Source organism: Brassica napus, chromosome C7 (genome assembly GCF_020379485.1).
Source record: "Brassica napus cultivar Da-Ae chromosome C7, Da-Ae, whole genome shotgun sequence".
In the NCBI taxonomy this organism is placed as follows: Eukaryota; Viridiplantae; Streptophyta; class Magnoliopsida; order Brassicales; family Brassicaceae; genus Brassica; species Brassica napus.
Window position 1 is genome coordinate 37,704,833 of NC_063450.1, and position 16,175 is coordinate 37,721,007.

At 37.3% G+C, this 16,175-nt stretch overlaps 1 protein-coding gene across 1 annotated transcript; it reads left to right on the forward strand.

Annotated features, from left to right (window-relative positions):
* Positions 1 to 10,967: 10,967 nt before the first annotated feature.
* Positions 10,968 to 11,483, forward strand: LOC106345619 (defensin-like protein 292). The gene is made up of 2 exons (XM_013784795.3): positions 10,968 to 11,093; positions 11,189 to 11,483. Exons 1-2 carry the CDS (start codon positions 11,045 to 11,047, stop codon positions 11,419 to 11,421), a joined length of 282 nt encoding a protein of 93 aa, XP_013640249.1. The 5' UTR covers positions 10,968 to 11,044; the 3' UTR covers positions 11,422 to 11,483.
* The last annotated feature ends 4,692 nt before the right edge of the window (positions 11,484 to 16,175 follow it).

The window sequence follows — 16,175 nt, forward strand, 5'->3', positions numbered from 1 at the left end:
TGTGACGGAATACTGACAAATTTCCGACCAAATCCAAAAACATTAAGTCGTCGGAATTCCGTCGGCCATTTCCGACGGAATTCCGACGAAATATGGTTCGTCAGAATTTTCCGACGACTTTTCGACGACATTCCGATAAAAAATGTAACCGTTGTAGTCGTCGGAAGTTCGTCGGTATATTCCGACGAATTTCCGACGACATTCCGATTAACAGCAAAGTCGTCGGAATTCCGTCGGTATTTTCCGACGGAATTCCGACGAACCATGTGACCGTTGCCGACAAATATATATGACCGTTGTATAGCCGTTTGAGATTGGACAATTCCGACGGAATACTGACGGACTGCTTTACATCCGTCGGAATTTCGTCGGAAAGTCGTCGGAGGTCCGTAAGCAATTTCCTATAAATACAACCCCTCCTCATTCAACTCATTCACACTTCATTCTCTCTTCATTCTCTTTAGTCATAAAAATTCCGTGAAAATCATGTCTTCAGAAGTTTATTATCGTTCGTGGATGGATAAACCTCATTTGGATCCGAACACCAATTTGCTTACGGAAGAATACGTTCAAGGGATTGGAGAATTCATGAGGCTTGTTCAACAGCAACCGGATGCAAAAAGTGGTATGTTAAGATGTCCCTGCTCTTCTTGCAATAATAATAAGGTTATAAAAGAATTTGATGTTTGGACTCATTTGTATATGAAAGGGTTTTCACGTAATTATAAAGTTTGGTACCTTCATGGGGAAACTGGTTATGAATATGGTAGTACTAGCGAACCTCAGCCTGTTAGTGAACCTCAGCCTGATATTAGGTTAGAAGAATCTAGAACGGATATAGATTATGGTGTAGGTACTGAGCAGATGGTACATGATCATTATAGAGGGGAAGAACCAAACCCCGAGTCTAGGAGATTTTTTGACATGTTGGATGCAGGAAAACAACCTTTGTATCAAAATTGTAGAGATGGTCATTCAGTCTTATCATCTGCAACTAGATTAATGGGTATTAAGACAGACTATAATTTGGCTGAAGAATGTATGGATGCGATTACTGATTTTGTCAAAGGTATTCTACCTGAGGATAACCTTGCACCGGGTTCATACTACGAGGTTCAGAAACTTGTTGCAGGTCTTCAACTACCGTATGAAGTGATAGATGTATGTATTGACAACTGCATGATCTACTGGAGAGCGGATGAGACACGGAATGTATGCAAATTTTGTGGGAAACCTCGTTATCAGGAGACGAGGGGAAGAGTTCCGATCCCATTCAAAAGAATGTGGTATTTGCCTTTGACGGAAAGATTGAAGAGGTTGTATCAGTGTGAGCGCACAGCAAAAGCAATGAGATGGCATGCAGAGCATTCCACAAATGGTGAGATTAGACATCCTTCAGATGCAAAGGCTTGGAAACATTTCCAGTCAACATATCCAGAATTTGCGGAAGAGAGAAGAAATGTTTATCTTGGATTATCTACTGATGGTTTCAGCCCATTTGGAAAGCATGGAAGACAGTATTCTCTATGGCCAGTTATTGTGACACCGTACAACTTACGGCCGAGCTTGTGCATGCGACGAGAGTTTTTGTTTCTCTCAATTCTCGTCCCCGGGCCAGATCATCCTAAAAGATCACTAGATGTGTTTCTTCAACCACTAATATATGAGTTGCAACAACTATGGGCGCATGGTTTTGAGACATACGATGTTTCGCGCAAAGAAAACTTTCAGATGCGGGCAGTACTTATGTGGACAATAAGTGACTTTCCAGCATATGGTATGTTATCTGGATGGACAACACATGGGAAGCTATCATGTCCATATTGTCAAGATGACACAGATGCTTTCCAACTAAAGAACGGAAGGAAAACGTGTTGGTTTGACTGTCACAGACGATTTCTACCACCTGATCATCCATACCGCAGGAGTAAGACTTCGTTTACGAAGAACAAGCAGGTGTTTGATGGTCCACCTGAGGAAGTTAGTGGGAAAGATTTTTTGAAGCAGTTTAGGTATTTTGATGCAGAAAGGACGCCAGATGTAGGTGGACATGAAAACATTCGAGTCAATGCGGTTGGAGAGCTACATAACTGGCACAAAAAGAGTATTTTCTGGGATCTGCCATATTGGGAGAGTCATCTATTGCGGCATAATTTAGATGTCATGCATATTGAGAAGAACTTCTTCGATAATCTGATGAACACAGTCCTTAACATCCAAGGTAAAACGAAGGATAATTTGAAGTCAAGGTTGGATTTAGTCGATATTTGTGATCGTTCTGAACTTCACGTTGATGAGAACGGTACGGCCCCTTTTCCCATTTATCGGCTAGATGGTGCTAGAAAAGAAGAGTTCTTTGATTGGATTACAGATAAAGTGAAATTTCCTGACGGATATGCATCAAATTTGGGGAACTGCGTTGATAGAAGCGAAGGAAAGTTTACTGGCTTGAAGAGTCATGATTGTCATGTAATTATGCAGCGCCTCCTTCCGTTTGCTTTTTCAGCATTATTGCCACGTAATGTTCATGAAGCAATTGCAGGTATATTATATTTTTACAATTTAATTTATTTTTATATTTAACAATTATGCTTATAAAAACTTAATACTTACGAAAATTATGTCTTTTATCTATGTAGGGATTAGTGTTTTCTTCCGCGACTTATGCAGCAGAGTAGTGACTGAAGAGGGTATTAATAATTTGAAGACAAACGCACCAGTCAGCATGTGCAACCTTGAGAAGATATTTCCTCCATCATTCTTTGATGTAATGGAACATCTTGCTATTCATCTCGCAAGAGAATTGGAACTTGGTGGTCCTGTGCAGTACAGATGGATGTATATTTTTGAGCGTTATATGCATCATCTGAAGAAGATGGTCAAAAATCAAAGCAGGGTGGAAGGATCTATAGTGGCACAGGTGATCAATGAAGAAACTGCAATCTTTGCTGAAAATTATTTTCCACCAGAAGTGCATACAAAACACCGAAGACCTGCTCGGCATGATGATAGAGGGGAGAGAGCAACATATCATGTTACTGTCCCAAGCATGTTCAAGGAAATAGGACGACTTAGTGGAAAATTCACGAAGCGGAGACTTACGGACACTGAGCACGCTCATTTGCAAACATATTTGCTCACCAACTGTGAAGATGTTCTACAATATGAGAGGTAAAAATATTTATTCATTTATTGTTAGATTAATATTCAATAATTTTATTTCATATTGATAATATTTTTGTATATAGTGTATATATGGCGGAGTTGCGTATGACTCACAGGCATGCAACAGAAGATGAGCTTCGACAACTTAGAGATAACGGATTTGCTGCGTGGCTTCGTAGTTATGTGAGTCATATATCATATTACCCTATGCAAATGATTAGTTTAAATTTAATATATATAAACTAATTAATTTTGCAATCATATATGTTTTTAATTTATAGGTGAATGATGGTTTGGCCAGAGGTCTTGTGTTCGATGATTGGATACGCGAATTTGTGCAGGGACCAAACTATGTGGTCAAATCATATCCTAAATTTTGTACGCGAGGATATGCATTCACAAGGAAAGGTCATTCTAAGACAACATATGATGCTGGTGTTTCATCTTCTTCTGGTGACGATGTCTACTACGGCAACATAAAAGAAATATTGGAAATCCAATTTCCTGGAATGGTTGGATTGCGTTGTGTAGTATTCTATTGTGATTGGTATGACACCACCCCAGATAGAGGAGTGAAGATTGATGCGTTTGGTGTTACATCAGTTCATTCGCGGCGGAAACTTCAATATTATGATCCCTTCATTCTTGGTTCGCAAGCTGATCAGGTATGTCAATCTATTCATAATTTTTTACCAATATAATTAATTAATGTTATATATTTTACTAATACTTGTATAATTGATATGTATAGGTGTGCTACATCAGTTACCCTCGGGTGACGTACAGAGACGATCCATGGGTTACTGTAACGCAAATCAACCCAAGAGGACGAGTGGATGGAACTTCTGATGATGATGAACCATTGCAACCAGAGTCTACCAGCAACGCCCAGGCAGTTGAAGATTTGGAAAATGTTCAACTCGTTGAGAATTTGACTGTGTTTGGACATGATGCTGTCGTACATTCAGAGCCGGAAGCCGAGGTTGGGGAGTTTGATGAAGATTCAGAAGATTCTGATTAGTTTTTTTTTTTTTTTTTTTTTTTTTTATGGTCCGTCGGAAATCCCTCGCAATATACCGACGACATAGCGACGACAACGGGTTTCATTGAAAATTGGAAAGGTCGTCGGTATTTCGTCGGAAAATACCGACGACATGTTTTCTATAAAGTTTCAATCATAAAAATCTATAAATTTAGATGCCAAAACTATGAAAATAACACATAATAAGTGTTTAGTATAGTATTAGATCGCAACCGTTCAAATATAAAAACTCATTAAAATATTTATGTATGCATATCATTGTTTTCATAACATCTCATCTTAACATTATATACTTATACAATCATATTTATATAAGCTTACACTACAAAAAATGTTGTTGTGTAAAATCGTGTTATAAAACATTTTTATTGTTAAATCTTTATGCAAATACTATATATATTATCAAAGATTTGGATTTTGCATTTAGAAACTTGAAATCAACACCCTAAACACTAAGTCGTCGGAATTCCGTCGGAATATACCGACGGAATGTGTCTGTCGGAAAATACTGACGGACACATTCCGTCGGAATTTCAATTAGCCCGGGAGAACCAAACCGCTTGAAAATTTTCGCGAATCGGCATTTGGTATATTTTAATTATACCGACGGAATACCGACGAACTCGTGTCCGTCGGAATCCTCGGATATAAAAAAAACCCTTCTTCTTCCTTCTTCGTTATCTCCGCGGCCTCTCTCTCACAAAACAAAAACACTCCGGCGATTTCTCCCCCTCTCCGGCGATTCCGGCCTTTCTCCACCTCTCTTCACCGGCGAATCCTCTCCTCACCCTCATATCTCTTCCCCAAACCCCAAATCATGTAAGAATCATCCCAAACCTTCTTTTTTTATCAATTGTTTAGGGTTTTGGAAGTATATCTCGGATTTTAGGTTGTTTGATTGAAAATTTTAGGGTTGAATGGATAGTTTAGGATATATAAGTTAGGATTGTTGTTTGGATTGTTGTTTTAGTTTTTTTTGGAACATTTTTTGATTTTTAAAAACGTTTTTTGATTTTTAAAAACGTTTTGTGATTTTTTAAAACGTTTTTTTTTTATTTTTAAAAACATTTTTCAAGTTTCCAGTAATGAAATATATATAATAAAACGTTTTTAAAATTTTTTAAAAATATTTAACAACATTTTTTCTATATTTATAAATTTTTTATAATTTTGTATACATATATATATATATATATGTAAATCATGTATAATAAAAAAATTTAAAATTTTTTATGATTTTTTATAAGTTTCCACTAATAAACTATGTATAATAAAACATTTTTTAAAAAAATATATAAATATTTAACAACATTTTTCTTCATTTATAAATTTTTAACAACATTTTTCTATATTTATAAATTTTTTATAATTTTGTATAATATATATATATATAAAAGGTTTAATAGTTTTTTTTAAAACGTTTATAAAACCTTTTGTAAATATATAAATGAAAACATTAAAAATAGAAATGATTTGAAAATATGTTTGATGGGTTAAACTTTTTTTTTAGGGCCGGGGATGAAGCTTGCCCCGCAGCCCGTCTTCGACGTAGTTCGGTGAGCAGTTCCCGTGCATCGGGATCGTCTCATGACTCGGTTCCCGTATATATTCCCGCTCCAGCTCCCTCAGCCCCTCACGCTGCCCCTCACGCTGCTGCTCAACAGGATCCAGGGGTCATGCCGGTTCATCTATTGGTTCACCAACCAGGTCGAGAGCATCTCCCGTTTCTCCAAACCAACCCACGACGAGGCCATAGCACTTGGTTAGTATTTTTTTTATTTGTACCGTTATATTTTTTCCTTTAATTAACTTGCTAACTTGTATTTTTTTAAAGGTTCACCAAGTCGAAAAATGGCATTAGCCCGAGCATCAACCAGATGATGTACTCCATGCTCCGTTTTGGATATCCAAAGTGGAGTGTGATCCCTTCCGACGAACGAGAGTTGTGGTTTCGTCAGTTCGCGGTATAGTAACTCTTCATTTTTTTAAAGTTTGAACATTTTTTTAAATATATTTACTTATTAAATTGTGTTTGTTTTGTAACAAGAGTTCAACTGGCACTCCGATCTTACGGAAACAGTCCGTAAGAAATTCAACGAAAAGGCCATGGACTCTTACACAAAGCAGATAAACTCGTGGAAGACAGTTTGGCAGAAGAACAAGAAGCCACGGTTCATCAACGGGTCGGTGTGGGAGCAGTTGATAGCTCATTGAGAGAAGGAAGAAACTGCAGAGACGTCTTCTAGGAACTCCAGGAACCGGAAGAGCGATCGTGGCGGGAAAGGTATGTATGTGCACAACCTCGGCGCTTGCTCTATGTCTACTAAGGAGGATGAACTTGTAAGTTTTTTATTATTATTTATCTTTATATTTTTTAAATAAATATTTTATATATTTTTTGGCTAATAATGGCGGTTTTTTAGATCGAAGCAAATGACGGTAATCCCATTGATCATCTACAACTCATTAAGGTGGCTCACACTAACAAGACGACGGGTCGAATTCAGGACCCCGTGATCAAAGGTGTAGTTGATTTGGTGGAAGCTGAAATAGTTTCCCAATCTCAGCCTCTCTCTGATGATGGCGACTCCACGGGAGCTTCAACCAACCTGTCTCTATTGCAAATAAATGAGATGGTTGAAAAGGTATTTTTTTTATTATTATATTTTTTTAATAATGTCGATTACTTACTTGTCCCTATTTACTTACTTTAAATATTTTTGTAGGCGGTTCCTAAAAGGAAAGGAGGCCGTTTAGTTGGGTTGGCCCGTCGTGCTTCTTCGTATCCGACATCTTCTTCACAAGCTCCGTATGCCGATCCCATGATTCTCGAGGAGCTACATGACAAAGATGAACGGATTGGGGCATTGGAGGAGCAGAACACCACTATCCTTTCCGAGAATGCCACTATCCGTTCGGAGAATGCCACTATCCTTGCTGAGTTGGCATCCCAGAAGAAGTTCAACACCGAGATTATGCAGAAGCTAGATCGTTTGATGTCTTCGAGTTCATCTTAGTTTATTTCAGCTTTTTAAAACTTTCGGAATGTTTTTATTTTATTTCGGTTTGTATGAATTTTAAACTTTATGAATGTTTTTTTCCTATTTCGGTTTTTATGAATTTAAATTTTATAATATTATTAGTTTTAAATTTCTGATTTTTTAAATTTATTAATATCAAAAAATATATAAAAATGCAAAATTAATTTGAAAAAAAAATGGGTATATACCGACGGACAGTGGTCGTCGGAATATACTGACGGACATATATCCGTCGGAATTTACCGACGAACCTCGTTCGTCGGAATGCACCGAGGAACACTCTACGTCGGAAGTGTCCGAGGAACGTTCTCCGTCGGTACGTAGTTTTTCCTATGAACTCTGGTCTCGTGTATCCGCATCGTAATATCGTCGGAAGTTCGTCAGAATGACGTTTCTCGGTATTCGTCAGAAAGTCGTCGGAAGTTCTGACGAAATTCCGACGAATTTTTTTTTTCCGACGAAACGATACCGACGGACGGGTTCGCAGAAATTCGTCGGAATCGGTCTATTCCGACGAATTTCCGACGATTTCGGCCATCAGAATCCCCCTGTTTTCTTGTAGTGACTTAACCCTTAAGTTCTAAACGAATTTGTGACGAAAATGGTAAGGGCACTTTGGTCACATATGTAGCCAAATTAATTCTCTTAAGCCTTTCACATATACCAGAAATTGAGATGTTACAATTGACCCCCACTCACAGAATGCAACGCCCTCGCTGCGCACCACGACAGGTCTCAAGACGCCTCTCGGGTCATAATCGAGTTTGATAACCAACTCTGATACCATTTATAACTCTCCGCCTGTCCACGGCTAACGGGCAATCCACAGCCGCTCACTCGGCCCGTGCGCCCCATCCCCATCCGACAGACGTGATATTCTTGATATTTGGATGTCTGAAGACAAATATAAAAATTATATTCTAGAAGATATCTAATTTATTAATTTAGGGTCTTATTTTTTATCTACTTACAAATAGTCTAAAAGTTGGACCATTACACTTAACTACCTTTTCAAATTATTTATATTTATGCCTAACTTAATTATTATTAAATATATACACTAACCTAAAATTAAGGAACTAAATAACCAATCTATATTTTTTTTAATAATGACTTCAATTTATATTAACACTACTGTTAAGTAAATAATCAATTATATTTTATTTATCAATATGGAAAAGAATTATATATGACTACTAATTCATATATACAACTGTACTTTAATTCAAATGCAAGAAACAAATTCTTTAAAACCTTCACAAATATATAATAATATAATTATTATAGATAGAGTATTAAAATTAGATATATATGATAAACTAAATAGTAATAGTTATTAATATTTAATGATATGTTAGAACATTTATTATTGATATTTTTTATGAGTATAATTGTATGGGTTATTCCAACAAACATCTAAAATATTTATCAAATATAAAACTAATTGAACAAAACATAAAACATACTTTAAGTTAAGCTTGGGCATTCAGGTACACGTTGGGATATATGTTGGGTATTTGGAAATTCAGTTCTAATTTATATTACATCCTAGGTCTCATTCTGGTAAATTTGTAAGTACGGATCGAGTTAAGATATAATACATCGATTCTGGTTCTAATTTGTATCATATCCTAAAATCTATAAAATTACCATATATTGTTTGGATTCAGGTTATATGGGTTCGGTTCAGATATATCCGAAGTTAAATCAAAAATTTAAAAGCAAAACATAAGAAATAAAATTATTTATATATAATTGGATATTTAAGGTACTTATTAAAAATTTAAATACTTATTTTAGATATAATTTCAAAATAAATTTAAAACTGAATATTTGAAGTACATATTTATGTTTCAAATATTTATATTTGTGATTAATTTGGACTTTTGGATCGGTGTTTTCGGATTTTTTTTGGTTTCTTGTGTTGACTGTTCGGGTTCGGCTAATAACACTTTGAATTCGATATGTGGTCAACTACACTACAAGACCTATTCTGAGATTTTTTATATTTTGGACCAGGTACGGATCAGATTTTTTTGTTTGAGTTTGATACGGATTTTGGGTTACAGAATCATGGCAAAACCTACTTTAAATAAATAAAAAATGCTATTATATAAAGTTTTTAAGAAAAAAATGTTACATTCTAAAGTTCGGGTCATAATCTAGTATTCTATTGATTGTCAATTGTCGATAGTAATTGAATGTTTTTGACGTTGTTTATGGTAATTATGATTTGAAAGAGTTATGTTATTAAATGTTATTAAGCCCATACGCTTCCCTATCAGAGTCTTTGGACTGATACAAGGATACGATCCCTGCGAAACCCATTTTCCAACGAATACATCCGACCATTCCCACTCTCGTCAAGGCACCCAGTTGGTGTTACTATTTTCTACACATCGAGCTCCTTGGTTAGCTGTGGTTCTGTAATCGAGGTAGAGAAAGCTGAAGACTAAACACAAACCAACCAAGAAAAAACTCAAGACTCCCACGACCCTTAGGCGGTTGAATCTCTTGGTTACTCGGGGGTTGGCATAGCTTCATCGCCTTTGAAAGATGAAAAATGGTAGGGAAAAGCTCAGAGACGAGACACATAGACAAGACATGAGCTTAATCAATCAACTTGCTCCTGTTGATATCATTACGGATAGACGAGAGATAATGAGAGAAATGGATTAAAGATCTAGGATTATATATATATATATTGGTTGTGTATTATCCGTTAAGGTTGAGGTATCCAATATCTTTTAATTTCATTATCTTTTAGGATAATTTTATATTTCGGTTTGGTTTCGATTCAAAGTTTTCGGGTTGGATTTGGTTTTTGGGTCCTATTGAAATGCCTATGCCTAGGCTTAGGATCCAAAACTCTTTAACCATCAAAAACATTACAATATTTAAATATTAGAAGCCTTCAAGTTTTTCCAGAAATATATTTAAACATGTTTTTTTATGGAAAAAGTGAAAACATATTCACATAACATGAATATATTTGATCAATTATGTATATATATCATATTCTTGGTAATTAACCGGAGTATTAATTTAAATTCGAAATGAACTATATTAACATTGAGATGATCCAACTGGTGACTATTCTGGAAACAAAATGAACAAATAGAAAATAAATATAGATAAATAAAATAGCAGGAATGAAAAAAAATGATAGTTTATTTTCAAATTTAACAATAAATAATTTTGTTCTTTATTTCTCTGCACTAAAAAGAACGAGAGAGAATAATAAAAAAAGATTATTCCTTACGAATGGTGATTTTTTTAGAAATGTATGAATGGTGACCAAGGAACGACGAGGAATAATGCATTCCCTAACATTCCTAAAAAAAATTACCATTCATAAGAAACATTTTTTTTTCATTCCCTACCGTTCCTTTTTTTTTGTAGAAAATAAAAAAACAAAGTTATTCCTTGTTAAATATGAGATGTAACAACCATTCATTTTCATTCCTGCAATTTTATTCATATTATTTTCTTTCATATTTGTTACTATTGTTTCTAAAATAGTCATCAGTCAGACCATTAAAGAATGTATTATTCCTCGTGGTTTTTTTATTTGGTCACCATTCATTGAATGACATAGGAAATAGAGAATTAAGCAAAATTCCATGAAATGCATTAATATGTGCCCATGTATAGAGCAATTAAAAAAAGGAAATGGAGACGTTTCAAAGACCACAATAAATGTTAGAACAATCAAACGCCTATATAAATATGAAAAACCTCAAAACAACATTAAAAAAATTCAAACTACTTTCTCCGTCTAGTTTATCTTTCGCAAATGGCGGCCAGATCAACTTCCGCTCTCCTCCTCTTCTGTATGCTATATTGTGAGTTCTTGTTTCTATATTTCCAATTAAACTAACTCCAAAACATGTAAAAATATGGTGATTAAATCATTTATTTTATGGTGATTAACATGTAGGCGTGTTCATGTTGCTTGTCACCAATGTAACAAAAGCAGAGGGTGGTAGACAATTGCCAGTCTGCGGAAATAAAGAAGGATGCGGAGGCATATGGTGTAAAGATGAAAAAAGACCAGGTAAAGGAAAATGTATCACTTGGACTTGTGACTTACAGGAAGATTGTGAAAAGATTGTCATTTGCGGGGGTGGATTACCAGGGCCTTTTTGTATGGAAGGATTATGCACTTGTTAAAGAAAAACTCATGTTTTTTTTATATGAAAGTATTAATGGAATAATAAGCTAATATTTGCGAAGTTCTGTTTACTGGACCTGTAACCGATGTGTGACGACATAAACATCCGTCGGCACGATACTTTTCCTTGCCGTTGACCTGTTGTTATGAATGCAATTACAACTTACAAGACGACATGTTTATAAATTAATAAATCAAACCTAGCGTAAACCATTGTCGGGCTGACGCGTCAAACGAGTTTGAGATATACGTCAATACGAATTTAGACCATGTTCATTTTTGTTTTTATTGCAGCTAGAGGCGATATATACGGTATCAACAAAAACCTCATCTAGCTCTGCATTCGTGTTTCAAGATCTGATAAAGAATCTAATTCACATCGGAGGTGTTGAATGCCTGATTCTTTACGCTTCGTGATGGCTTCAGCAGATAAAGTGGCAGTGCACCATGAAAGAGGATCTACCATCACCTTGATCTAAATCCGCCAGTGTTAGGTCTCCACGCCAAGCAGCATCTGTCTTTAATAAACTGATATCCGCAGGAGGATATGGTTCTTTGATGGGGGGGGGGGGGGGGGGGGGGGGGGGGTCAAAAGAAAAATAAAAGGTTCATTAATGGGAGTAGAACCCGGGCTTGGGGGTTTATTGACACTTTTTACAACCAAATATGCCCCTTTCCATCACTTATTACACCTTACAAATTTTTTTTATACTTACTGGTGGTGTCAAGTGACACCCATAATGCTTCACGTGGGTCACGTGGCTCCAAACCATTAACGAGCAGAAGAGATTGCCTTTGACGTAATAACTTCAGGATTAGACTCTATCTTGTAAGCTCAAGAATTGTGAGCTTGTTCGTTCTAAGCCAAGAGTGTGTTACACATGGTGATGAGTGTGTAACATAGTACGTTAAGTATGTTACGGCGTGATGACGTGTCACAAACTTATCGAAGTAGAAGATATTTCTTTGGCGCGAAGCAAAGAAGATCTTCTGTTGGCGATATTTTAGGAGGTAGAATATTGTCTATCACATGTACTTAACGAGGGAACCTAGAAGTGTTTTAGGTCAAGCGTTAAGAGAGTAAAAGCTAGAGCAAGAGGTTTGTTCTTGTCGGCTACAGAAATCGAGTGAAAGGTTTCCAGCTTGGGTTTCTGTAATTTAGAGATTAGAAATTGGTCTGTCGCTAGTCGTGTGTGATTGAGGATAAACCGGATTAAACAGATCTAGGAGGATTGTTTAAAAGATTTCTAATATACAAGAAAGTGTTCTTGAAAGACTTGTGTACGGTTCATATTTGTGTGTCTCTGAACTTACATTTGGTATCAGAGCGGGAAACCTCTGTGGTATCAAGTACTACTAACAGGTTGAGATCCTGCAGATTTCATGGACACCATGAAGGAACTCTTACACATTCATAATCCTATCATGCTAGACAGTACCAACTTTGGTCACTGGAAAGTGAGGATGCAACACATCATCAGAGGAGTTGATGAAGTTGCTTGGACGTCTGTAGAAGATGGTTGGAGTGCTCCTACCGTTGTCTTGGAAGATAAGTCTCTTGGTCCAAAGCCTAAAGACCAGCGGACTGATGGTGAGAAGAAAGCGTCTAAGTTCAACTCTAAAGCTCTAACTGTCATATTCTCGTCAGTAGATGTTGAGCAGTTCAAGATCATACAAGGATGTGAATCTGCCAAGCAAGCGTGGGATACGCTCATAAATCACTTTGAAGGAAATACCAGTGTGAGAAGGACACGCCTTGATCACCTAGCCTCCAAGTTTGAGAACCTGAGAATGAGTGATGATGAGCCGATTGATGGATTCATATGCAAGATCAGTGAATTGGCAAGTGAAGCGTTGGTTCTTGGCAAGAAGTATGAAGAAAAGGATTTGGTGAAGAAGCTGCTAAGGTGCTTACCACCACGATTTGAAGCTTATAAAGTTGTTCTCACACTTGCTGTTGACACATATGAGATGAAGTTTGATCAACTCTCAGGCATTCTGAAGGTGCATGATCTTGAGAAAACCGACCGACAATCTACTAAGGGGAGGGGGGGGGGGGGGCGAACCCAAGAAATTTAAGTGGGGTCAAAAGAAAAATAAAAGGTTCATTAAGGGGAGTAGAACCCGGGCTTGGGGGTTTATTGACACCTTTTACAATCAAATATGCTCCTTTCCATCACTTATAACACCTTACAAATTTTTTTTTATACATATTGGTTGTGTCAAGTGACACCCATAATGCTTCACGTGGCTCCAAACCATTAACGAGCAGAAGAGATTGCCCTTGACGTAATAACTTCAGGATTAGACTCTACCTTGTAAGCTCAAGAATTGTGAGCTTGTTCGTTCTGAGCCAAGGTGATGAGTGTGTAACATAGTACGTTAAGTTTGTTACGGCGTGATGACGTGTCACAAACTTATGGAAGTAGAAGATATTGCTTTGGCGCGAAGCAAAGAAGATCTTCTGTTGGCGATATTTTTGGAACTAGAATATTGTCTATCACGTGTACTTAACGAGGGAACCTAGAAGTGCTTTAGGTCAAGCGTTAAGAGTGTAAAAGCTAGAGCAAGAGGCTTGTTCTTTACGGCTACAGAAATCGAGTGAAAGGTTTTCAGCTTGGGTTTCTGTAACTTAGAGATTAGAAATTGGTCTGTTGCTAGTCGTGTGTGACTGAGCATAAACCAGATTAAACAGATCTAGGAGGATTGTTTATAAGATTTCTAATATACAAGAAAATGTTCTTGAAAGACTTGCATACGATTCATATTTGTGTGTCTCTGAACTTACATTTGGTATCAGAGCGGGAAACCTTTGTGGTATCAAGTACTACTAACAGGTTGAGATCCTGCAGATTTCATGGACACCATGAAGGAACTCTTACACATTCATAAGCCTATCATGCTGGACAGTACCAACTTTGGTCACTGGAAAGTGAGGATGCAACACATCATCAGAGGAGTTGATGAAGATGCTTGGACGTCTGTAGAAGATGGTTGGAGTGCTCCTACCGTTGTCTTGGAAGATAAGTCTGTTGGTCCAAAGCCTAAAGACCAGTGGACTGATGGTGAGAAGAAAGCGTCTAAGTTCAACTCTAAAGCTCTAACTGTCAAATTCTCGTCAGTAGATGTTGAGCAGTTTAAGATCATACAAGGATGTGAATCTGCCAAGCAAGCGTGGGATACGCTCATAAATCACTTTGAAGGAAATACCAATGTGAGAAGGACACGCCTTGATCACCTAGCCTCCAAGTTTAAAAACCTGAGAATGAGTGATGATGAGCCGATTGATGGATTCATATGCAAGATCAGTGAATTGGCAAGTGAAGCGTTGGTTCTTTGCAAGAAGTATGAAGAAAAGGATTTGGTGAAGAAGCTTCTAAGGTGCTTACTACCACGATTTGAAGCTTATAAAGCTGTTCTCACACTTGTTGTTGACACATATGAGATGAAGTTTGATCAACTCTCAGGCATTCAGAAGGTGCATGATCTTGAGAAAACCGACCGACAATCTACTAACCAGAAGAGCATTGCCTTCACAGCTGAGTCTAAGGATGATGGTCGAGTCACTAAGATTGAAGAGAATCTGAGTTTAATGGCTCGAAACTTCAACAAGTTTGTCAAGCGTATGGAGAAAGGTGGTGGTAGATCCAATGGACGCTACCAAAAGAATGATGTTGAAAGGGGCAGCTCTCAGCACTCAAAGAACACAAAGAAGTGTCATGAGTGTGAAGGTTACGGCCACTTCAGAAGCGAGTGTCCCCTTGCTAAGAGAAAAGAGCAAAAATGTATTGAGTGTAAAGGCATTGGGCATACACGCAGTGAGTGTCCTAGCATTCTCAAGAAAGAGAAGTCTCTCATGTGCTTCAGTGACACTGAATCTGAAAGCGACATTGACGAAGATAAGCTGCACCTAAACTTCATGGCTCTAATTGGTCAAGAAAGAGGAAAAGATTCTAATGCTTACAACGAGGATGATGATGATCTTAAGCAAGATCTTGAAACTGGGTACAAGACTCTATTTGACAAGTTCTCTGATCTCAGTCATGAGAATCTTGAGCTTCTCAAGGAGAAAGCAATGCTGAAAGCTTAGATTAACATACTGGAACTTGATCAGCCTTCCACCAAGACAAAAGCTTGCTCAATTGACCGAGAGTCGGATCAAGAAGTTCTTGCACTTAAGAGAGAGATGACAGAGCAGGAACGAGTTCGTAAGGAAGCTGAAGCACACGTACAAAGGTTGAGCGATATCTTAGCCATAGAGACTGATCGAAGTAGGCTACTCGAGAGTCAACTAACTGAAAATCATAAGAAGGTTCACATGCTCTCAGCTGGTACTGCAACTCTTGATCACATACTTACACTGAGACAGTGTCCGAGTCTCAACATCGGCTTGGGATATAAAGGATCTACCTCAAAGGCTACTGAAATGAAGTTTGTGAGGGAAGCTCCTAATGAAGAAAAGAAACCTGAAGAGAAAGGGGTCCCTGCTAAAAGAAACGAGAATGTCCTTCCTAAACCAAGAAGACGTGGAAACGGATGTCATTTCTGTGGGAAACGAGGACACAACGCTAGGTTCTGTTACTTTCGAAGACGTCAGTATGAGAGAGCATGGAGGTTGAACCTGTGTTTCACCGAACCAACTGCTTACGGTTGCGTGTGGATAGCCAAACGTGATCTATATCCGAACTACAAAGAGAACACTCACTCTGAACTAAACACCGTTTCTGTTAAGTCACACACTGAAGCAGAACAT